Source organism: Protopterus annectens, chromosome 1.part0 (genome assembly GCF_019279795.1).
Source record: "Protopterus annectens isolate FY-2018-M chromosome 1.part0, PAN1.0, whole genome shotgun sequence".
In the NCBI taxonomy this organism is placed as follows: domain Eukaryota; kingdom Metazoa; phylum Chordata; order Ceratodontiformes; family Protopteridae; genus Protopterus; species Protopterus annectens.
In genome coordinates this window covers 1,952,640,078-1,952,666,147 of record NC_056725.1, presented here as the reverse complement: position 1 = coordinate 1,952,666,147, position 26,070 = coordinate 1,952,640,078, and the positions used below count along the sequence as shown (strand labels likewise).

The 26,070-nt window shown below is 39.5% G+C and overlaps 1 protein-coding gene across 2 annotated transcripts in view; it reads left to right on the top strand.

Moving 5' to 3' along the window:
- Window positions 1-26,070, top strand: part of EIPR1 (EARP complex and GARP complex interacting protein 1) — a 1,964,495-nt gene that overhangs the window by 853,777 nt on the left and 1,084,648 nt on the right. For both annotated transcript variants that reach the window (XM_044070391.1, XM_044070382.1), the window contains one exon: window positions 19,208-19,364. In XM_044070391.1, coding sequence (XP_043926326.1) covers window positions 19,208-19,364 — 157 coding nt within the window. The remainder of the gene's footprint in view (window positions 1-19,207; window positions 19,365-26,070) is intronic.

Below are 26,070 nucleotides of genomic sequence, written 5' to 3'. Positions count from 1 at the left end.
CTGGAGAATAAGCATGCTCATACCAGTGTACAAGAACAAAGGGGACATCCACAACTGTGGACAGTACAGAGGCATCAAACTCCTACCACATTGCATGAAAGTTCTGGAGAGCGTGATTGATAAACGGATACGCAGAATAGTAGAATGTAAGATGGGAGATAAACAGTTCGGATTCAGATCAGGATGCAGCACAATTGACCTGATGTTTGCGTTGATACAGATACTTGAGAAGAAACTAGAGAAGAGGAGAGAGTCAAACTGGGCTTTCCTAGACTTGGAGAAAGCATATGACAAGGTCCCAAGAAAGCTGATCTGGGCAGTACTGCGGTGGTTTGAAGTCCCAGAAACATTGATAGAATTAGTACAGGCTATGTACAAGGACCCAGTGACTCAAGTACGAACAGTGTTTGGCCTCACTGAGGGGTTCCCAGTGGGAGTGGGTGTACACCAGGGTTCAGCTCTGAGCCCACTGCTGTTCATATTGGTAATGGACTACATCAGTAAACAGGTTGGAGGGGTCAGAGCAACAAAGCTGCTGTATGCAGACGATGTGGCAGTATAGGCAGACTCTGATCTAGAACTTCAGCAAAGGATAGGAGAATGGAATGCAAATCTGAAGGCACATGGGATGAAACTAAGCACAGATAAGACAGTAATAATGGCAGCAGATTGGGGAAATCAGAAGAAGCTGAGAATAGAGATAGATGGGAAGATAGTGGTACAGGTAAACAGCTTCAAGTATCTGGGAGGGGTGGTTGAGGAGAAGGGTAGTCTGAATGAAGAGGTCAAAGCTAGAATCAGAGGGGCTGCAGCCAACTGGCATAGATTATCAGGTGTAGTATATGACAGAAGAATGCCAAATAAGCTGAAAAGTAAGGTGTATAAGACAGTGGTGCGACCAGTACTACTGTATGGTACAGAAACCTGGGCAGTAAAGGCAGAACAGTTGAAGAAGCTAGAGGTGATGGAAATGAAGTGCCTGAGAAAGGTGGTAGGATGCACACTGCAGGACAGGCGAAGAAATGAGGACATAAAAGCAGAATCCAAAGTAGCTCCAATTGCAGAAAAGATCAAAGAAAACACATTACGATGGTATGGGCACATGTGTAGAAAAGCAGAAGACAATATGGTGAGGGAGATTTAGGACAGACAGGAAGAAGGTAAGAGGAAGTGAGGGCATCCAGCAAAGAGGTGGATGGATTGTGTGAAAGAAGATCTGCGACAGTCAGGCATGAGTGTTGAAGAAGGCAGGAGAGTGGCACTGAATCGAGAGAGTTGGCGACAGTTAATACGATACCCCGACCTCATGTAAATGGGAAAAGGGGGATGATGATGATGAATGAACCCGGAAAAAAGGGATTATAATAATAAGATGTTTGAGATATTGAATACTGAGACATACATAAAAAGCTCTTTAAATGAAATGAATGGAGCCTATAGAAAAAATAAGGGGTTTATACGTGACATGTTTATTGATGGCTTTATTTCTATTAATGAAATGCATTACCTTTTGGTTGAATTTCCATCTACCTCAGTTATTTTTGGGGCCCCTAAAATCCATAAAAATTTAAATCAACCACCTATGAGACCGATTATGGATGCTAGGGGCTCCATAACATATCCTATGTCAAAATATTTGGACAAGGAGTTGAGTAAATATATATGGGATGAGCCTACTGTGTGCATTGACTCATGGGATTTTTTAAGAAAGGTTAATGAAACAGAATATAAGGACAAATACTTATTTATTACAGTTGATATAGTTAACCTATACAGTGGCATACCACATGAGTTGGGCATACAATGGTTCTGTGACTACTTTCTGTCTAAGAATATAACACAAGAAAAAATCAACTTGTTTGAACAAATGCCTGAATTAATACTAAGAAACAGTTTCATTTTATTTGAAGGTGAATATTTTCTCCAGAATGAAGGTGTGGCAATGGGCTCCTCTTGTAGGGGCCTATATGCCAATATTATCATGTTAGAATGGGAGAAACGATATCTTAGTCGATCTCAGTTTCTCCCATACTGTAAAACCTATGTCCGCTATTTGGATGATATATTCATCTTGTCGGAAGGCCTTAAGGGGTAGATACCTTCCTTTTTGTAGTTTATTAATATGACAACAGAATTTTTGAAATTCACGTATACTATAGAAGAAAAGTCAATTCCTTATCTGGACATATTATTGAAGAAGGATGATGTTCATAAGAGATTCTTGGCGGAAATGTTTTGCAAAAATAGATATTCCAATAGTTTCCTCCATTTTAGTAGCTGCCATCCTTTTAAGCAAAAACAGGCAGTGGTCAAGGGGCAATTTATCCAGGCAGCAAGGATGAGTACGTTAGCGGAATCTTTTTTTGGAAGAATGTAATTTACTTAAACAAATATTTACTAAACATGGCTATCCAAATAATTTAATTGATGAAATGATGGATGAAGTAAAAACAAAAAGAGAAAATGGCCATTTTTTTACCTATTTTGAGGCCCAAGAGTACAAAAGAGCAATATAATAAGAATAGTCTGGAGTATGAAGTACCTGTACATACAGATATTGCTTCCAGTGGTATTGTAAATGATAGCCTAAGTCGAATGATATCTTACTAACGTAGTTTTTTAACAACTTACAACAGGGATGCACCTATGGTAAAAAATATTTTAATTAAGAATTGGAACTTAATTAATAATGATAGAGAGATGAGTGAAATTTTAGGGCATGCACCCAAATGTGTTTATAGGAAGGGACACTGTCTGAAGAATTTATTTGAACTTTAGAAGAATAAACAGTATAAGGGCCACATGTATAAATGTGGGATGTGCAAATTTTGTAAGAACATTCTAGAAACTAATACTGTAGAAATTAATGGGGTGAATATTAAGTTAAAAGAGAAATTCTGTTGTACATTTGAAAGAGTGGTATATTGTGCCTTCTGCTCTAATTGCCCCTGTTTCTATGTGGGCAAAATAGTGCGTAAGCTAAAGAGTAAAATTGGTAAACATCTGAGGAACATTTGAGACAAATATGAATTCAGTGCCTTAGCTAAACACATTTTGGCACATCCCTGAGCATAACTTCAAATTTATTGTGTTGGATACTGTAAAATTAATGGAACGGGGGGGGGGGGGAGTGTCTGGTCATACTTATTAGAGAAACTGGAACTTTCCTGGCAGCTTCGTCTGAATTCATTGTATTGGCCAGGTCTGAATGATAATGTGTCTATTAGTAGTTTATTAAAAATGAAGGCACTTGATAGACACTAGTAGATTAATCTTGTTTATTATTCTCTTTGTATATATATTTTTTATGTAATAAAATTCATCTTATAAAATTCATTTTAAATATATATACTGTTATCTATTACATATGTATACAGTTACACAGTAAGGTTTTATATACAGGTATTTATTCCATGGATTCATCTTAGAAATCCATTTTATGCCATGATATGGCTTTTTATGTCATATAAGACTGTTATTTATTTATTTATTGCTATTAAAATCTGTTTAGAAATTGGATAGTATTATCATGCAATATGAGAAAGTGCAATTATTTGTTATATGAATCATTAGGGTCCCTTTATGTAACTATTTAAATATTGACATATATTAGGACTGTTTTTTTATGTGCTGCTACTTTAAAATTTTGGTTTCCTGCTTAGCAGGAGGAAATTAAGTCACTATTCATTTGTATTTTAAATGTAGTTGTGCTGACAATACACTGTTTTTGATGAAGTCTCTTTTAAAGTTAATTTGAGATGAAAGCGCTTATTTGTTGTAAAATAAAACTTTGGTGTTCCTGAAAGAGGACAAGTTTGTGTGGTACCTTGCTCTGCAGTTCCTGCATTTTGAAGTACTTGTTTACTGGTTTTGGGTTGTTTTGCTGTTAAAAATTAATATATTAGCAGATGGAAAGAGTTTTCTACTTGGTGCCAAGACAGGAACCAGCACCCTTTCAAGGCTAGTGTTTGTCTGGTTCTACATTATTTGTGTGAGTTATTATCCTCTGGCCTGTCTAACTCCTTTATCAAGGTTCATTTGTCTGCCATTTCAGCATGTCTACCCATGGACCCCCCCCCCTCTTTCAATGCAATCTCATGTAAAAATGCTTTTGAATGGGGTGTTATGTACTAAACTTCTTAGAAAACAGGTTTTTCCTCCTTGTGATCTTAATTTTGTGTTGGGAGAACTAAGTCTTGCTCCATTTGAACCAGGTCAACAGGCTGACTTGAAGCTCTTAAAGTGGAAAACAGTGTTACTAATTGCTCTGACCTCTGCAAGAAGAGTATCTGAGTTAATAAGCTCTTAAAGTGGATTAACCTTATCTCATTTTCCACAAAGATAGTGTTTCCTTGAGAACTAATCTTTCATCTTATGCCCAAAGTGGTATCCAGATTTACCGTAAGTCAAGATATACATCTCCCTGTGTTCTTTACAAAAATTAAAAAGAAAGGAGAAAGGATACTCCATATTATACATGACCACAGACAACTCGGGTACTGTCTTGACAGAACAAAATAATTTAGGAACTCTGATCAGTTATTCATTTCTTTTGAAAGTAAGAAAAATGGCAAACTGTGTTAAAGCAGACTGTTTCCAAGTGGTTGTTTTGTGCTATTACATTTTGTTATTCCCACCACAGTAAAGCAGTTCAAGGCAGGTTTAAGGCTCATTCTACACTGCCCTTGGCTTGATCTGCAGCTGTTTGGAAAAGGGTGGATTTAGAAGTATTCTAGAAACAGCAACTTGGTCATTTGTGAATACTTTTACAAATCACTATGATTTAGCTATCTTCTTCAGGTCTAGGGCAGGCTTTGCTGGGACCATTCTCCAGGGGCTCCTGTACCCTCATCCTTCCTCTTCTCGTTCAGTCTATGTTATGGTAATCTTCCCATGTAGCTAAGGCTACTGCAGCAGTGATCTTAATGAAGCACATAGTACAGTTGTGCAAGTAAACTTACCATAACAGTAGATGTTCACTGCTGCAGTAGCTGTTCCCTCAATCCGCCCCCCCCCTAATTTTTGTATAATTTTGCTGCCAGAGTGAAGATATACATATATACACTCACTTTCACACACACACATGCACGAGCGCGAGCGCACACACACACACACACACACACACACACACACACACACACACACGTGTATATGTATATATATATATATATATATATATATATATATATATAGACATACACAGATATATATATATATATATATATATATATATATATATATATATCTATATGGATCTACTTCACTACACTGACACGCCACAAAGCCGACTCACAAAACCGAACACCATAACACCGACACCCAAAACACAGACACACAAAACGTAGACTACTCATTACACACAACTATATATGCACTAACCTTAACCCAAACCCTAACCCTAAGGTCCGACACTACCGCACACTTACCTACCCGCACCCTAACCCTAACTCACTTAACCCACCCTTAAACATAAAGTCCGTCACTATCGCACACTCACCCTACCCGCACCCTAACCCTAACTCACTTAACCCGCCCCTAAAACTACAGTCCGTCACTATCACACACTTACCTTACCCACACCCTAACCCCGACACTACCGCACACTCACCTTTCCCGCACCCTAACCCTAAATCCCTCACTATCGCACACTTACCTGTCCCACTCCCGAACCCTAAATCCCTCACTATCGCACACTTACCGAGTCGCGCTCACACGTTGCCCATGTCGGTGTTTCGGCTGTCGGGATTTCACCTTGTCGATCATCTGTGTCGTCAGTCTTTTGGTCTCGGTGTTTTGGGTGTCGGCTTGGTGGCGTGTCGGTGTAGTGAAGGAGACCCATAGATATATATATATATATATATATATATATATGTGTGTGTGTGCCAGTGGTGAGTCTTATAGGGGATCCGGAAAAAGAGGGAGAAACCAGCCTGTGACTGACTGTGGTCTCTGTGTGCTCTTAAGGGAAATTCCACTTTACTTTGTGTGTGTGTGTGTGTGTGTGTGTGTGTGTGTGTGTGTACCTGTCATCCGCACAGTGTGTGTACGTCCCCCACTGTTGCCAGTGGTGAGCATTGAGGCTCCTTGATTACTGGGCCAGTGGTGGGGCATCGCAGTCCTGTCAAGGCTTTAGTCCCTTTATTTCCTGCTGGAGTAAAATCGCTGAAGGGTTTCATCCCAAAATCTCTGTTTTTTAGTCAGCTCAAGCTAACTAATGGTTTCTGCTCATGAAAGGTTCCCTCAAGTTTTGTAAGTTGGCTGGCTGTTGTATCATTAGCATGATATAACCCATAGAGCTAAAGGTACTGCAGCAGTGATCATTTGAACATCTACTGTTATTCAGACCTAACATGTGTAGTGGTCACAGTAGGTGTGAAAGTGCAAGATCTGTGGAACCCTCATGAAGCACATAAATGTCAGAGAGATCTTAACATTGATCAGTGCTTTGAAAGCTTTAAATCATCTATAGTCACCAGAATATCTCCAAGTTTACACAGAAAACACCACAGGTATATGGTACATATACAAATAGTGGGATGGGTCCATATCATACCATAACAGCTTAGAAGAAAACAACTCAGCTCAGTTTGACTCTTCAGGCATCATGCATTTTTTCAGAGCAAAACTTGATTGTAGACAAGTCAGACCAGGGCGTACTCCCACAAATGGAAACCTCATCCTGAGGTCTTCTAAGAATTGATCTACCTGTGTGGAATAGGGTATGATTTGGTATCCTCCAATTGCCTCCTTTCAGAATAGACAACTAAAGAAATTCTGCTTCAGGTTTCCTAGTAACAGGCCTGGAGGTCAGATGGCTTCTCATTCCCATGGCCAGGAATGTTTCTGTATGGTTTTCCACCCTTTTAGTTGATACCCAGGATGCATCTAAAGCTCCAGAAGGACTCGCCAAAATTTTCTGGTAGCTTCCTTTTGCCCCAATCAGTTCTCCCTTCTTTTCAGTTGGCCAAGGGCAATTACGACAGGCTTCCCCACAGACTGGATTCAGTCACACAGGACAAGGGTTGTTTGATACACCCCAACCTGTAACTCTTCAACTAACTACTTGGGTAATATAATTTCGATATCTTTTAGCCACCTTTTTTTTTCCCTGAAGATGTGCAGCAGATACTGAAGGAAGCAAAAAACACTACTACTAAGAAATCATATATGTGCGGGTAGAAGGGATTTTCTAGTTGGTGCCAGTCCGAGAACCAGGACCCTCTTTAGGCCAGGCTGCCTCTGTTTTTTAATTATTTGTATGAGTTACTATCCACTGGTTCATTTGACATCTAGTTCTGCTTGTCTGCCTTTAGATCTGCTCTTTCTAACCATCCTGAAGTTAAACAGCTTTTGAAAGGGGTTTTGCATATGTGTCCACCTAGGAAACACATGACTCCTTCTTGGGTTATTAGCTTTGTACTTGAAAAGCTTACTTTTTTCATTTGAACCAATTTATCAAGCTGAATTGAGGTACCTAGCATGGTAGACTGTTTTACTGATTTCTTTTACTTTTTCTAGGAGAGTATCTGAGTTACAGGCACTTATGGCGAGTGAACCTTTGCTCATTTTTCACACACACAGTCTCTTTGGAGAACTAACTCTTTTTTATGCCTAACGTGGTCTCAGAAATTACCTTGAGTCAGACTTAATCTTATCTTCATCTCTGAACCCAAGAACAAGTGAGAAAATATTATCCACACTCTGTATCTGTACAAGCAACTCAAATACTACCTAGACAAACTCTAGTCCTCAGGAAAATTGATTAGCTGTTTGCTTCCTTTGAAAGTAAAAGGAAAGGACAGTCATTGTCAAAGCAGATTGTTTCCAGGTAGGTGTTTCATGTTGTTGGTTTTTGTTATACTCACCATAATAAGCCATTTCCAGGCAGGGTTAGGGCCTGTTCCTCAAGGGCTTTAGCTTATTTGGTGGCTTTATGGAAAAGGGAGGACTCAGAGTGTTCTAGAGGCAGTATATTGATCTTCTGTATGTACTTTTATGAAATATTACAACCTGGATTCCTTTTCCATATCCAGAACAGGCTTTGCTAGAATCATTGTCTAGAGGTTCCTGGCTTCATAATTCATTTATTTCTCCCTTCTTAGTTTCTAAGCTGTGGTAAGATTCTCAAATAGCATAGGCTATGGCAACAGTGATCTAAATGTTGAACATAGTTCAGTTGTATAACTAAACTTACCCTAACAGTAGTTGGTCTAATAGATTACTGTTGCAGTAGCTATCCCCAAACCTTTTATTTTGCCTGTTTTTCCTTTTGTGTTGCTAGGACATGGATTTCTGTATCCTTGTGTTTACAGTTTACTGTTGGGTTTGTTTCCTAACATTATCCTTTCAGGGCTCTTGCTCCTTTTTTTCTAGGCAAAGAATCTCTGAAGAAATTGGCCCTGTCTCTTTATATGGAGCTTCCCCCAAGCTACTTTTGGAGAGTAGAAGGTGCCCTAAAACATTGTATGTTGGCAGGGGTAGAACTCAGCATAAGTTTCTGCAACAGCTATCTTCAAACATCTGCAGTTATGATAAGGTTACTTCACAGCTGTTCTTTCATCCATTGCAGATCTTTCTTCTTGTATCCCTCATTATTTCTCTTTTTCCATGTAGTATATTACAAGAAACAAGCTTTACACAGTATGTTAAAGAATTCCACTGAGAGATGGGTTTTATCCAGGATTCTTAAAAACCTGTGACACTTTTACTTCCTCCCTTCTATAACATATTATAGCTTTATCTTTGAGCCCAAGGTTTAATTCCAGACCATAGGAAAAAAAAATCTGTTATAATTATTTCCAAACCAACAGCAAGGACACACTGTCTTAAATTTGAACCTCATTGCCATAATTTCTACTCTGTGCATATTACTTAAGAAGGTTGTAACCTCGCAATCCTTCACCACTCCATTGTATGGCTTAAGATAGGAACATGCTGCTACCATACTACCACTGGCCAACATAGTCTACACCAGTGTGGAGAAAGATGCTCTCAATAGTACTACATTTCTTGACCACAGCAAGATATTTTACCTGTCTCACATCCCCTCCTAATCAATGAATTTGAAACTCTAAGAAGTGCCTCATTTGTTGGTCTCTGGAAAATGTATGACTCTGTTTGCATTCCTTGTTAATAAATGAAGTTCAAGTTCATGGTTGGATTCCTCTAGTTTAAACTGGCTTCCCAATTATTTAAATAATTGTTTTGAAAGGGTATGCATAAGTAACACTTTATCCACCAAGTTTTAACTATTCAGAAGAGTTCCTCAATGATGATTTCTTGGACTTTAGCTTTATTCTCTTCTTGATTAAAAGACTTGCATGTACTGAGTAGGAGAATGTCACTTACTATTTAGATGCCATTGTTACTCAATGTGGCCCATAATTTGTATGGTCATAAACATTATGTTGCAGATTGATCTGTTATTCCTTTCATCTGGTTGGAGACCAATTCCTGCTGGAAACAGGGAAAACATTGGGATCCTAGATAGGACCCAGTTGGGTGATTCAAGATAGAGTTTTTTGTCCTCTTTGGCATTATCTTGGAAATGTTTCAAACCTTCAACTGTCTAGGTATGAATTTAGGTAAAGTGATTTTCTGATGGTTTTAACCTTAACTTTGCAAAAACTGCTGAATTAGGGAGCATTTTCTATTGTTATTTTGATGAGAAAAATACTGTTAAAAATCAGTTTTCCATACACTGACATAACTGAGAAAAAACAGTAAATTTTAACTTTAGTGGATTCAGTGTAAAAAAATGTGTGTTGTATCTGTAGACTTTAATGGGCATACCACATTGCGTGGGTGAGGGTGCCCCATTAAAGTCTGTTGATGCAATACTTATTACCTCATGGTAATGTCATGGTAGGAAATACTAAATTTGTTCGGACCATGGTTTAATATAAGGTTTGTAAAGCTTTTATTAAAAATGCCCAAATACAGAAGTAAAGATAAGTGGGAAAATGTATTGCAGCATTTGACTCTTAAAATGCCATAGTGCATATAGTAACATTGGGAAATAATGTTAAGGAGGCTTGAAATAAGAGTTTATTAGTTTTCATTTGAATTATAAAAACCCATAATCCAAAACAGAAAAAATGACAGACTTACCAAGGGCAAACAGGGTTTATTTTGACAAGCACTTAATCGTACAGTGGCATGTTAATATGGAAGAAGTTTTGTTTTTTATTATGTAGAGTAAAAATGAGAAAAGTATTTAAAGTGATTTTCTAATGCTACTATATGCATCGCAGCATTTGATGAGTAAAGTGCTGCAATGCATTTTTGTTCTTATTGACAATAAGGCATTTGGGATGTTTTTAATAAAAAGCTTTGTAAACCTTTTATTAAACCATGGCATAAATAAAGTTAGTATTTCCTACTATGATGTTACTGTGGCATTAATTAGTCATGCCATCAGAAAGCACTATCTTTGTTATAGTTTTGTTGAAGTTTAGTTCAGTTCAGTTTCCTTTATTTGTACCCATAGGTAAATTTGATTTGCAGTCACAAAGTTAGCATTAGTCTCCGTACACACCTATGAACCTATAAGTTCACCCCAGGGATCACTCCAGTGACTCTACTTGATAGAGGCACTGGGAACTAACGTCGGGCGGCACGATACCAGGGCACTTCTGTGGGCTAGGCTTGTAAAGGCTCTAGGGCCATTAGACTAGTACACACCTATGAACCTACAAACATACATTTAAATAAACATCAAAAAGAATTCACACTCAAACAGTCCTACTGAAACATTTACTGCATTTAATTTAATACATCTACACACTCTTATAATAATCTATTAATCTGAGTAATAGCTGTCGAAATAAAACAATTTTTTATACCTCTTTGTACTACACTTTGGAAACAGATGCCTTCATCTAGGTGAAAGAAGTTGAAATTCAACATGCAATAATTGTGAGTCATCCTTTAAAACTGAGTCAGATAAACGGTTCATTTGTGGCTCACCAATCAGCTGACTAGACTATTTCACAATTTGATTTATCAAGTTTCTATTTTTCATAGACATATTTCCATACCATACTACTTTTGTTTGCATGTATGATTTGGCAAAATTTTACGTCGGATGCCCTTCCTGACGCAACCCTCCCCATTTATCCGGGCTTGGGACCAGCACAAAGAAATGCACTGGCTTGTGCATCCCAGGCTAGGTGTACCAGAAGCGGATTCAAATAGTTTTATCATGGTGTGGATGGGAGGAGGAATGGCGTAGGCATTATCCTGAAGGAACAGTATGCTAACAGTGTTTTGGAGGTGAAAAGAGTGTCGGATAGAGTGATGTTTATGAAGCTGGAAATTGATGGTGCAATGATGAATGTTGTTAGTGCAAGTTGGGTGTGCGATGGATGAGAAAGAAAAATTTTGGAGTGAGTTGGATGAAGTGGTGATGACTGTACCCAAAGGTGAGAGACTGGTGATTGGAGCAGATTTCCATGGGCATGTTGGTGAAGGGAACAGAAGGGATGAGGAAGTGATTGGTAGGTATGGAGTTAAGCAAAGGAATGCAGAAGGTCAGATGGTAGTGGATTTTGTGAAAAGGATGGACATGGCTGTGTTGAATACGTATTTTAACAAGAGGGAGGAGCATAGGGTGACATACAAGAGTGGAGGAAGATGCACACAGGTGGATTATATCTTATGTAGAAGGGCCAGTCTGAAGGAGATTGGAGACTGTAAAGTGGTGGCAGGGGAAAGTGTAGTTAGACAGCATAGGATGGTGGTTTGTAGGATGACATTGGTGATCAAGAAGAGGAGGATGAGTGTGAAGGCAGCACCAATGATCAAATGGTGGAAATTGAAAAATGGTAATTGTGAGGTGATGTTCAGGGAAGAGTTAAGACAGGCACTGGGTGGCAGTGAAGAATTACCGTATATCTGGGTAACTACAGCAGAGCTAGTAAGAGAGATGGCTAGAAAGGTGCTTGGTGTGACATCTGGAAAGAGGAAGGAGGACAAGGAGACCTGGTGGTGGAATGAAGAAGTACAGGAGAGTATACAGAGAAAGAGGTTGGCAAAGAAGAAGTGGGATTGTCAGAGAGATGAAGAAAGTAGACGAGTATAAAGAGATGAGGTGCATGGCAAAGAGACAGGTGGCGAAGGCTAAGGATAAGGCGTATGACGAGTTGTATAAAAGGTTGGACACTAAGTTGGGAGAAAAGGACCTGTACCAATTGGCTAGACAGAGGGACTGAGCTAGTAAAGATGTGCAGCAGGTAAGGGTGACAAAGGATAATGAGGGAAATGTACTCACAAGCGAGGAGAGTGTGTTGAGCAGATGGAAAGAGTACTTTGAGGGGCTGATGAATTAAGAGAATGAGAGGGAGAGAAGGTTGGATGATGTGTGGATAGTGAATCATGAAGTGCAGTGGATTAGCAAGGAGGAAGTAAGGATAGCTATGAAGAGGATGAAGAACGGAAAGGCTGTTTGCCCAGATGACATACCTGTGGAAGCATGGAGGTGTTTAGGTGAAATGGCAGTGGTGTTTTTAACTAGATTGTTTAATGAAATCTTGGAAAGTGAGAGGATGCCATAGGAAGGGAGAAAAAGTGTTTTGGTACCGATTTTTAAGATTAAGGGTGATGTGCAGAGCTGTAGTAACTACAGAGGGATTAAATTGATCAGTCACAGCATGAAGTTATGGGAAAGAGTAGTGGAAGCTAGGTTAAGAAGGGAGGTGATGATTAGTGATCAGCAGTATGGTTTCATGCCAGGAAAGAGCACTACAGATGTGATGTTTGCTTTGAGAGTGTTGGTGAAGAAGTACAGAGAATGTCAGAAGGAGTTGCATTGTATCTTTGTGGCTTTAGAGAAAGCATATGACAGGGTGCCTAGAGAGGAGTTGTGGTATTGTATGAGGAAGTCGGGAGTATCAGAGAAGTATGTAAGAGTGGTACAGGATATGTACAAGGGTAGTGTGACAGCGGTGAGGTCTGCGGTGGAAGTGACGGATGCATTTCAGGTGGAAGTGGGATTACATCAAGGTTCAGCTCTGAGCCCTTTCTTATTTGTAATGGTGATGGACAGGTTGACAGAAGAGTTCAGACAGGAGTCCCCGTGGACTATGATGTTTGCAGATGACATTGTAGGGAACAGGTGGAGGAGACCCTGGAGAGGTGGAGATATGCTCTAGAGAGAAGAGGAATGAAGGTCAGCAGGACTAAGAATATATGTGTGTGAATGAGAAGGAGGATAGAGGAATAGTGAGGATCTAGGGAGTAGAGATGGCAAAGGTGGATGAGTTTAAATACTTGGGATCAACAGTTCAGAGTAATGGTGAGTGTGGAAGAGGTGAAGAAGAGAGTACAGGCAGGATGGAGTGGGTGGAGAAGAGTGTCAGGAGTGATTTGTGACAGACGAGTACCAGTAAAAGTGAAAAGGAAGGTCTACAAGAGGGTAGTGAGACCAGCTATGTTATATGGGTTGGAGACAATGGCGTTGACAAAAAGGCAGGAGTCAGAGCTAGATATAGCAGAGTTAAAGATGTTAAGATTTGCACTGGGTGTGACGAGGGTGAACAGGATTAGGAATAAGTATATTAGAGGGTCAGCCCAGGTTGGAAGGTTTGGAGACAAAGCCAGAGAGGCAAGAGTATGTTGGTTTGGACATTGCTGAGGAGGGATGCAGAGTATATTGGGGAAAAAGATGCTAGGATGAAGCTGCCAGGTTACAGGAAAATAGGAAAGCCTAAGATAAGGTTTATGGATGTGGTGAGAGAGGACATGCAGGTGGTTGGTTTGACAGAGCAAGATGCAGAGGACAGGAAGAAATGGAAACAGTTGATCTGCTGTGTCGACCCCTGACTGGAGCAGCTGAAAGAAGAAGATTTCCGTACCATACTACCAAGAAGAAGGATAAAATTGATTCAGTAAAAGCACAGTAAAATAGAATCATCACTTTTTTATCAATATCAAAATGGGACAGTTTTCTCTGACAAAACAGTCGTTGGTCCCCCTTCCTACACACAGCTTTGCAGTTTTCCTCAAAGTTCAACGTGGACTCTATGGCTGTCTTAGTTATAGGATTGCACAGATTCAGCCATCTGACCCTTAAAAAATGTTACCTCATGTGTTAACATGTTTTCTGAAATCAGTTATCATATCTTTTGTTTTAGAAATGTTTAACTGAAGATAAGACTCATCACACCATTTTACAAAATCACTAATAACTACGCCATGACTGGTATCATTTTCTGTAAGCCGACTAACTACAAAAGTATTGTCTGCATATTTCCAAATGGTCCCATTTTCATACTTACTCATGCTTGTGTTTGTGTAATGAATAAACAGAAGGGCCTGAAAGCACACCTCCTTGTGGGGCACCAGTTGAACAATAAATTTGATTAGAATTAAAACCCTTCTTACCTCAGAAGCTAGAAAAACCATTGCCCAGACCCACCTGATCTCCACCCTTTTCTATGCCTCTGCTATATATACTAACTTATCAAAAAATAACATGACCAAACTCTCTACCTGTTATAATAGTATATCTCGATTCATTACTGCTACTCCCTTCAGAACTCACCACTGTCTCAACCTCAGGCAACTCGATTGGTTAGAACTAAATAGCCATTTACTCTATCAACAACTACTTATCATTCATAAGTCCCTTTACTACCCTGATGCTACCCCTAGCCTTACAAAACTTATTTCACCTTATAAAAACCTAGCTACACTATGCTCTGCTAATAAACTCCTAGTAGCCTCGACTAAATCTTACAATAAAGCTGGTGACTCATTATTTTCAAATTCTGTCGGGAAAATCTGGAATCAACTCCCTCAAGAAATAACTAACCTAGACTCCACACCCCTTTTCAAAAAACACATCAAGAACATCTTAAAACTCAGTGGCTGTGTCCTTGTGCTAAACCTGACTGAAATTACTTCTCCCTTACTCCTAACTTCCCCCACTCTCCCCTAACTGTGCCTCTAAATAACATATTTAATTGATGTCAGCTACTTCTTTTATATGGACTATATACTTCTTTTATATGGATTCCTTCTCCATGTTATGCCATTTCGTGATTTTCTTATCAGTTTTTATTATTCTAACTTTAGTATGCTGCATACCTGAAATTTGTATTGTTAACCGGCTGTTTTTTGTTAACTTGCCGTGTGTTTGCTAGTTTTTATTAAATTCTTACACAAGCCTACCATTGTACTTTTTGTATTTTGCTTATCATGTTTTTGTTGTTAATGTTTGCTTACTTCATGTAATTGGAGCTTTTCTCCCCGGGCCTCTACTGAAAACGGATATATGTCCAGCTAGACTAGCCCGGTCAACAAATGTAAAATAAAATAAAATAAATAAATAAATAAATAGACAAGTTTCTATTGAACTTCACTGTTTGTGTTCTATTAATTAAAATAATCTAATATCCAGCCCATAAGAGTATTACTCAGATCAAACTGTTCTTGCAACCTACTAATTAAAATATGTGGTTGAATTGTGTTAAAAGCAGAAGAAAAATCAGCAAATAAGTCTAGCATGAGACCCACTATCATCCAGATGTTTAACAAGTAAATTAAGCAAGGTTATTATTGCATCCTGTATACCTCTACGTGGCCTATAGGCAAACTGCATAGGATTAAGTGCAAGCTCTGTTTTCTTTAGGATTTAGACTTTATCAGTTTTTCAGAAGTTTTCAGTATGATGGACGTAAGAGCAACTGGTCTAAAATCATTAAAATTTTTAGGACATCTGGATTTTGGAATTAGGTTTACCACAGCATCCTTCCATAACTTGAGTACATGTTATGTCTGTAACGACTTATTAAAAATATAATGAAATACAGGACTTAATTCTCTTGCTCAAAATTTAAGTAAATGACCACAAAGATCGTCGAGTTCACCTCTCTTCCTTAATTTCATCAAAAGGAACCCTTTTTTCACCTCTTTTTGATTTATTTGAAAATATTGATTATCCACAAGCTTTTGCTTGAATTCATATATATTATTGCTAAAATCGAAAGTGTCAAAGCAATTAAAAAAGAAATTGAGGGCATTAGCAAAATCAAAATATGTATTCCAACCATCCAGGGTAAACTGACTACAATTCTTTGAGTTCTGAAAGCCTACTATAGTTTTCATACTAGACCATACTGATCCAAGGTTATTTGCAGCCATCTTATTCTGTAATTCAGATTTATATTTCTGTTTTGCTTTTAAATTTTCTATTTTCAGCTCCTTAGTAGTTATATACAAATCAGACACTTCTCCTTCCTTAAAAGCCCTTTTCTTTTTCTGTATGTTGGACTTAACAGATTTATCTACCCATGGCTTATTATTTGGATACATTTTTACTTGCTTACATAGTAAGTACAATCATATCTCTGCAAAAAGCAACATATGAACATATTGCATCAACAAAATTGCCCAGATCATCACCACAGGAGCATTTAAACATGTCCCAGTCATTGCAGTCATATCATTCCTGCAAATAAAGTACCGATTCTTCATTCCAGATCCTTATGTCCTTTATCTCTACTTTTTCTGTCTTTAAAACCGTTTTGTATACAAGTAATAGTTGCACACAGTTATGATCAGCCGAGCCCTGTGGAGGTAATGGGAGCAATTTATAGGCGCATTTAATTGCAGTGTCTTTCCTTCTTACATAGGACTACCTTTATTCTTGCCCAAGTTCAGATATAATATTCTTAGCCTAAGCCATGTACACCCTTTCATTATATTTTGCTTCTAGAGCTCTTTGCTCATAGTCTCATAATCAGATTGCTCAAACCCTAATTTCTGTGTTCGGCCCTAGTACTTGAAACAGTATATTTCACTGCATTCACACCTTCCTCATGGTTTCACAACTGCTGTAACCATTTTGGACCATTGTGGAATTATTCAATCGTACTTCAACTCTCTTTATTCTCCCTTTTTTATTATACCTGCTTTTTTCTTGCAGGCTTTTTAATTCCTGTCCTACTTGTCTTTTTAATGCTCTGACATGCTGTTTGGTTGCCTACTAGTTTTTATCCATCAGCACTTCTGTTTATATGTTGATCTTTACCTAGTTTTAACCTCTTTCTTATACAGTAATAACCACCCTTCTTGGTTGCGTTGTTTTTCTTCTCCATATTATTTATAATTTTAATGTGCATGTTGTCATAGTACTATTTCTTTGTCAACCTTATTCTTCCAGAGAATAGTGTACCTAAGTTAATTAGTTATTTGTTTCCTTATTCTGTAGTTGGCCCTTTTTCACATTTTTCTTTAGTCTCCTACATTTTTCATTTTCAGCTGATTGTTACGTTTTTTTTTTGTGGTGTTGTACATCCTTGCTTATTTGTATATATTGAACCAATTTTTTTATTTTTGTATTGCTGGGTTGTAGTTGATAAGGGGTCCCAGAAGTCTGCTGCTCTTGTATTCTTTAAACAACGAAATAATAAAACCAGTAAATTAAAGTGAAAGAGATAAGGAAAAATATAGATGAGGATATAGAAGAATCTCATTTAATACAGCAGGACTTCAGAATTACTGAAGCAGAGCAGTTAAATCTATGTTAAGGCTACTGAAGGATGAAGAAGAAGAAATGATTGCTCTGTGTTTGTTTTTTTTTTTTTGGCCACAGGGATGTATCGTCCTCTTAGGTCACAAGATTAGGAGAAGCCAGGCTTTAAATGCAGATTCGTTTGTGCACTGCAATACTACATAATGTTAAAAGCAGTCATATAAGGAAAATAATGTTAGAGATTGCTAATTTACAGATACTTTTCTTAGTAATTTGTTAGGTGGTAGATACATGCATGGCAACAGTGCATCTTTCAGAAGATTGTAATTAACTTCACAAGCATAGCTTTTACTTATTCTAATTTTAAACTCAGTGTGACCTTTCACACCGAGTACAGACATTAGATATGTGAGCACTTATACATAATATTTAGCAACTTTGCCTGGTATGGTGATATTAAATCTGTTCTAAATAAATGTTTTTCCTGTATAGATGGTCAACATTACCTGTGTACATACTGACAAAGTAAGATATCAGTCTTTTCAAATGATTGTACCTGCATTTACTTGCTGGAGCAGGACTAATAAACAGCAGGCACTAGAGCGCTTACGACCTGTCAGTTTCACTCAATCAGATATGTAAGGTTAGAGCTGTCTGTTTATTTAGTCATGCTCGAACCGCAGAAGACAGACAAGCAAATTGAATTTCAGAGAGATGATTCATAGTACCATGCTGATGCAGGAAAACCAAAAATCCAGTAATGAATGGGGATCTGTAACATCATAACCTCCTAAAATAATTCTAGACCCTATTCTGCTTCAGCTGAAGTTTTGTATAATTGGTTTATATTCTAGAGGTGACTTCTGTAAAGCCTTTTGTGTCAGAAGCCAATTGGGTTTTATTCAGTCTTTACTGGCAGCAGTGTAAGGGGTGTCCATTACTCGTACTGGAGTGGTAATGCAAACCATTGGGACTGCAGTCAGTCTTCTGATCTTATGCTGATTTAGTCTCTGCAGAGCTATTTTCAGCTACGGGGTGTTGCTCAGAATCCATTGCTGCTGTCCCTGTCTGTATGTTAAATATGTTTGTGCTTAAAAAGTGCCAGAATGTTTCTGCGCATTATCATCTCCCTCTCTCAATGTGTTTTGACTTGGTGATTTGAAAGGATCCAGCTGCTGTTAGGTGGACTGTGTAGTGCATTAGTTTGATGCTGGTTGACAGAGCATTCCAAATAAAAAAAAAATAGTGTCTGATTATTGTAGCAACAGTGAAGAAAAGCTCTTCACTAAACTAATGCTGGACTGAGATCTAACATGTATCACACAGGAGTAAGATTATGCACTTGAACTTATAGAAAAAAAACACATAGTGTTGGTTGTCTCATTTAGATGAGGAACTGAGCAGATGGGCTGGAATGATTTGACCCTCATCTGCTACTGGAATCTATTTTCATGTTAGAGTGAAATTTTTAATTCTTCCATATTCTTGCCTAATTTTGTAAATGTCATACACTGCCATTTCAATCATTAAAAAATATAAAATAATATGCGTCTGCAATGAGTATTTCTTAGGTTACTATTTTTTTGAGAAAATGACAGTGTATTTTAAATGATTACTGCAAAAGACTTTTTATTTCTCTCTGTTACACATTTGCAGATATACTTGTGTGAATTGTTTTACTGTCTCTGTACCACATGGAGTGATGTGCTGACATTATCTTCTGTTGTTTAGCTTCCGACAGTAAAGTCATGACATGTGCGGCTGTGTGGAGAATGCCTAAGGAACTGGAGTCAGGCAGTCATGAATCCCCTGATGATTCATCAAGCAACCCTCAGACCCTGGAGCTACTTTGTCACCTTGACAACACAGCCCATGGCAATATGGCCTGGTAGGATTCTGCATATTGATTCAGTATATTTTATGCATGTAGACACTTATAACCACAGGCGTGTACATACACACACACAAACACACACACACACACACACACACACACACACACACACACACACACACACACACACACACACACACACACACACACACACACACACTCTGTCTCTCTCTTTCTTTGAGAAGCCCAAAAAGCAAATTTCTGCTTTGTCTGGCAATGTATAAACTTCACATACAAAACACGTTTGTTTGGTATTAGATAATAAGACTGTTTCCTTAAATGATTTGTTATTGATTAGTTTCTGGGTGTAATAACCTTATAGAAAAATGTAAACACTTCCTATGACACACATGTAGGATAGCAAAATTAGGAAACAAATCTCTTAAGGAGAATGTGAATTAGAAGTAAACAGTGAATGGTAACATCTATAAATATTCAAGAAGCACAGAGATATATATATAAAGTATATTGTGGGGAAAAGGATGTAGCTGTGGGATGTTCATCGTGTTACCCTGCTGCAGTCATCACACTTGGGTTATCCTGCTGTCAGGCGGTCCCACAGTCAGCCCGAGTTCCAAAGTCTTGGTCCAGCGTCGGTTGCTGTCGCTTCTTCCCTGACGTCAGTGCACCAGGGGTATATAAGAGGCATCCAACGCCATTTTCTTCAGTCTTTCTTGCTGCACGGTGCCCGAAGCAGAAGCAGTTCACAAGTGCTGGTCGGGCGACACCTGAGATTTTCAAATCGAATTTCAGTCCGAAGTCTTCAATAAAGCTAAGTACCCCATTGGGGAAACTTTTCTTGCCTCAGCCCGATGTCAGAAAAAGTTAATAATTGCATTTCTTGTGGGAAGCAAATACCTCATAAGGACTTCCATTCTTATTGTATTCCTTGCCTAGGCCCAGACCACGACATCACAGGTAGTCGATTTTGTGCTAGGTTTAATAATTGAACTATCAAACGCCGTTTTGACTTCGCATGGCATTACTTTGGTAGGATGACCGGCATGCATAAAAAATGCAAAGATAAGGACAGGCAGCCTAGGACCAAGCCAGACTCTGAGGCCTCTGCTGGGCCTGTCGCCGGTTCTCCGGTTTTCAGTGAGGTGCCTGTGCAGTCCCTGACGGCCGCAGAATTGGAACCCCAGACAGCTGCGGATTCTCAAGGGGAGTGTACTAGGCCATCGCAGCCATCTTCATTAGGCCTTTCTGACACCGGAACAGAAGGAGATCCCAGTGCAGTAGAAACACCTTCGGTTGCAGAAGGTGTCTTCAGACCGACTACACTCTCTTATTAAATCTTATGCTAAGGTTAAAACTCCATTAAAACCAAAAAAGACTGTACATCAGTCTCCAGTTCAAGGCCCCATGCCTCAGAAACAGATGCTTAAGATGGCTGAAGATTTGGTTACCCTAATCAGGGGTTCTCATCCCCCTCCAGATAAAAGACCAAGACAAGAGGAGGATTATGCTTCCTCTGACCAGGTTTCAATTTCCTTAGATTCTTCTGAGGAACAGGATTAAGCTTTTCCCCCTTATGAAGACTCTATTCCCTCAGCATCTCCCCCTGAAGTCTACTCCTTTGGGGAAACTTTAAATACCATGAGGGAACATTTCCACTGGAAAGGCCAGGACTACTCTGATTCTAAGAAAAGGCTGCGAGAGTTCCTTTTACTACCCCAGCACAGACCACTTGCTATCCCTCCAGATTTAGACATTGTGGATGATGTTTACTTGGAGTCTAGTCTAAATCCCGATTGTCTACCTCCTGCTCCAGCCAAACCAGACAGGTACTACAGAGTACCTGACTCACACAAATTCCTTTATAAAAGCCCTGTGGCTGACCCAGAAACAATTTCCCAGGGTCCCAAAGGGGCTAAAGTTTCTATGGCTAAAAATCCTGTGCCCTCTGAAAGGAATTCCAGAGCCCTAGATAGATGGGGAAAGAAGGTATACACCTCAGCTACTCGGGCTATGAGAGCTTTAAATTGTCAGTTTCACATGCTGAAATATCAGCAATTCCTAATGTCTCAATTAAAACAAAAATTGAGCACACATTCTGAACAGTCTGAATTCAAAGAAATGCAGGATCTGTTGCATGCAGCTGAACAGGTGGGCAAACATACTTTACAATGTGGATTTGATTCATTGGAAGCTTCCTGTAGAGCAGCTGTTACTGGGTCTGTCATACGTAGACATGCTTGGTTAAAAGAACAAACCCTACCTGATCATGTTAAAGCAAAATTATTGGATGCACCTTTACAGCAGGATGTATTATTTGGTGTCAAAGCAGAAGAGGTTTTAAAGAAAATGGAGGATAAGGCAAAGTCTATGCAGACGGTCAAGGATTCTTTACAGGTACAACCCCCTCGTTTCAGCAGAAATTGGCCAACAAAAAACTGGTCCTTTCCAGCTTCTGTCAGATCACAGAGGGGCAAATACAGGCCAAGGGGCAGAGGTCAGTCACAAGGCCCTTACAAACCTCGCCAATGGGGTACTGCTACCCAGAAAGGAGGAGAAGACAGGCCCCAAGCTAGCAGAAGACAAACACAATGGCTCAACCCTCAAACTACCAAGCAAATCTCTCTTGGCAGCTCCCTTGGGAGGAAAATTAGCACTTTTTGCAGACAACTGGCACATCATCACAAAAGACAAATGGGTCCTAAACATTGTCTCACAAGGATACAGATTCCACTTTCATACCTTGCCAATGATAAAAGGAATGCCAAACCTGCCACCAAATCAATGGGCAGAGGCACAAAAACAAATTACAGCTCTAATGGACATGAGAGCCATTCAGTAGGTACCTACACAGGAGCAAGGACAAGGATTTTACTCAAGACTCTTTCTAGTCCCAAGAAAGGACAAAGCATGGAGACCCATTCTGGATCTTTCAATTCTGAACACCTATCTGCAAGTACCAAAATTCAAGATGCTAACACTACAGCAGCTTCTTCCCATGGTGGGCAAGAAGGCTTGGCTAGTAACATTGGACCTCAAGGAGGCATACGTGCATGTCCCTATCAGACAAAATTGCAGAAGATACCTCCGCTTCATTGCAGGTTCAACCCTTTATCAATTCTCTGCACTGCCCTTTGGCTTATCTACTGCACCCAGGGTCTTCACAAAATGCCTGGCACCAGTAATTGCATACTGCAGACAAAGAGGAATTCAAATATACCCATACCTGGGCGACTGCCTTATTCAAGCAGAAAGCAAGGACATTCTTTTAAAGCATATGGCATTTGTCAAACACCTTCTAAGTTGCCTAGGATACACAGTAAACGAAAATAAATCAAAACTAGTGCCCTCACAAAACATAATATTCCTGGGTGCTAGCTTGAATACAACTGCCCAGATGGCTTATCTCATGCCAGACAAGCAACAACAGCTGACTCAATACTTCAAAATAATGGCAACAAAGACCCAACTCCCTGCAAGAAAAATTCTGCAGGCCTTGGGATTCATGGCATCTTGCATACTACTAATACCATTTGCAAAACTGCATATGAGGAAATTACAATGGTACCTGAAAAGCTTATGGACTCAGCACAGCCACAGCTTGGAAACAATGATACCACTAATTCCCTGCCTTCAACAGGAGTTTCTATGGTGGGCACAGGCATGTCACCTCAACAAGGGTCAGCCTTTCACCTTACCCACAGCCAGGCAAACTATAACAACAGATGCATCGGACTATGCCTGGGGTGCACACATGGCAGGCCAGTGCATTCAGGGCAAATGGACTACAGATCAAAGGCATCTGCATATCAATCCAAAAGAAATGCTAGCAGCACAGAATGCCCTAACAGCTTTCAAGGACCTCTTACACCCAGGACAACTAATAAAAAAGACAGACAATACCACAGTAATGTGGTACATAAACAAGCAAGGGGGCACACATTCCTACCCTCTATGCAGGCAAGCAATGACCTTGCGGAACACAGCACTGTCTTACCAAGTTCAACTACAAGCACAATTCCTGCCAGGAAAGAAAAACACATTGGCAGACGACCTAAGTAGAAACATCATGGATCCCCACGAGTGGAAACTAGATCCACAAGTATTTGCAATGATAACTCAAAAATGGGGACACCCAGACATAGATCTGTTTGCCAACCCCCAAAACTACCAACTTCAAAAATTTTGCACAAGGACATTCCACTCACAAGCTTGGAAAGTGGATGCCCTCTCATTCAGTTGGAAAACATTAACAGTGTATGCCTTTCCTCCACTGCCTCTTCTAGCAAAGGTACTGCTGAAAGTCAGATTAGAGAGGCCACAAATGATACTCATTGCACCAGAATGGCCACGCCAGCACTGGTATCCAATGCTAAGGAACATGGCCCACGGCCCACCATGGATTTTACCACAAATTCCTCACCTGCTCACCCAGCGAGACAATCAGATTCTACACAGCCAGCTCAAGACTTTAAACCTGGCTGCATGGCAAATTACCTAAACAACCAGCCAACACCTCTATCCAAAGCTGTTATGGATGTCATTCTGGAGGCCAGGAGGCCCAGCACCAGGAAAACCTATTCAGACAAATGGAAAAGATTTTGCGCCTGGAACCAGGCTAAAGGTCAAAATCCCCTTGATCCAAACATTCCTCAGATTCTACAATATTTAACTGAGATGTTGCACAAAGGATTTCCTTTTCATCTATTAAGATCCACGACTCAGCAATTTCAGCTCATTACAACACGGATCCTCCTTTATTTTCACATCCACTCCTAAGACAGTACCTCAGAGGGGCTAAGAACATAAGACCACCCAGGAGAGCACCAACACCTACTTGGGATCTCAACTTTGTTTTAGAAAAGCTTACACTGCCGCCCTTTGAACCAGCTTTTTCAGCTGATTTAAAATTTCTTTCATGGAAAACTGCCCTGCTACTAGCAATAACTTCAGCTAGAAGAGTCTCACAGCTACAGGCACTAATGGCAGTGGAGCCTTTCCTCATTTTTCATCAAGACAGAGTCTCTCTACGAACTAACCCTTCCTTTATGCCAAAGGTGGTATCCAGTGTGGCACTAAACCAAACCATTCATTTGCCCACCTTTTTTCCAAATCCCCAGAACAAAGGAGAAAGACCCCTGCACTTTTGGTCATTCACAGGCAATTACGTTACTACTTGGATAAAACTAAGGCTTTCAGAAAATCTGACCAGCTCTTTGTATCCTATGCTGCAGGATCACAAGGAAAAGCTTTCTCAAAACAGACCATTTCAAAATGGATAGGACATTGCATACATTTCTGTTACACGCATCATGGGAAACCGGTACCTGCTAACATTAGGTCCCACTCCACCAGGGCTACAGCTACATCAGCAGCCTTTCTCAGGGGGGTGCCAACCAAGGATATTCTGGAAGCTGCAACTTGGAGTTCAGTGCACACCTTCACCAAACACTATCACTTACCTCTATATTCTAAGTCTAGAGCTGGTTTTGCCACTGCAGTTTTGTAGGGCATACTAGCTTCTTCTAACCCTGTTTAACTCCACAACCCATCCTTAGCTTTGGTATTCAACCCAAGTGTGATGACTGCAGCAGGGTAATACGATGAACATAGTACAGTTTTGTACCTACCATAAATGTAGATGTTCGAGTGTTCACCCTGCTGCAGTCCAGGTTACCCTCCTTCCATCCCCTCTGAACTAGCTGGACTTATCTATTCCTTTCTATCCTATACAACCTCTGTGGTGTATTTTCTTGTGCCTGAAGGTATTGCTTTATTTTTATATGTACATTTTTATATAGCACTATATATATTGCCTACCTATTGGGGGCACCTGACATCTGGAGCAAGAAAAACTGAAGAAAATGGCGTTGGATGCCTCTTATATACCCCTGACGCACTGACATCAGGGAAGAAGCGACAGCAGCCGATGCCGGACCAAGACTTTGGAACTCGGGCGGACTGCAGGACCGCCTGACGGCAGGATAACCCAAGTGTGATGACTGCAGCAGGGTGAACACTCGAGCATCTACATTTATGGTAGGTACAAAACTGTACTTTATGGCATGCATTTTCAGTGGGTATTCAGGATGGACTTAACAAAGGGTAGACTCCTTCACTTCTGCTGTGAAAGTCTGTAGATAAGAAGGCTATTTCTCCAGTCATTTTATATGCAGTATAACAGCAGAGAAGGGCAGAGAAGATAGTGGGTCTTCTGGCACATTATGCATGTCATTGTAAAAATAGAAATGCATATTTATTTCATGAAGTAGTTATAATAGAATATTTGCTCTTTCCTCTTTTTTTCTTATTTTTCTCTTCCCTTTATGTATTCTTTCTATAACCCAATTCAAAAATAGCCTTAAACAGTACTTTAAAACACATTGGTTATGTCATTGCCCTAACCCTGACTAACTCGTATCCTATAACCATATGTTATATGAAGACTTTTACTTCACTTAGACTGCATGAACTGGTAGTCTATAACATGGGAGAGTATATGTCTGTTTTATCCTTACGTTATACTGTATTACTGAGATGAATTTGTAAACTGTGCTTATCATGTATAAATGAAATAACTTTCTGTATGTAGGTTTAGAGCTTTTCTCCCTGGGCTTCCACTGAAAATAGACATATATCCAGTCAGACTATCCTGGTCAACAAATGTAAAATAAATATTTTTGTAGGAATTACTCCTTAATTTGGAAGATCACAGTACAACAACAGCACATTTTGGTGTAAC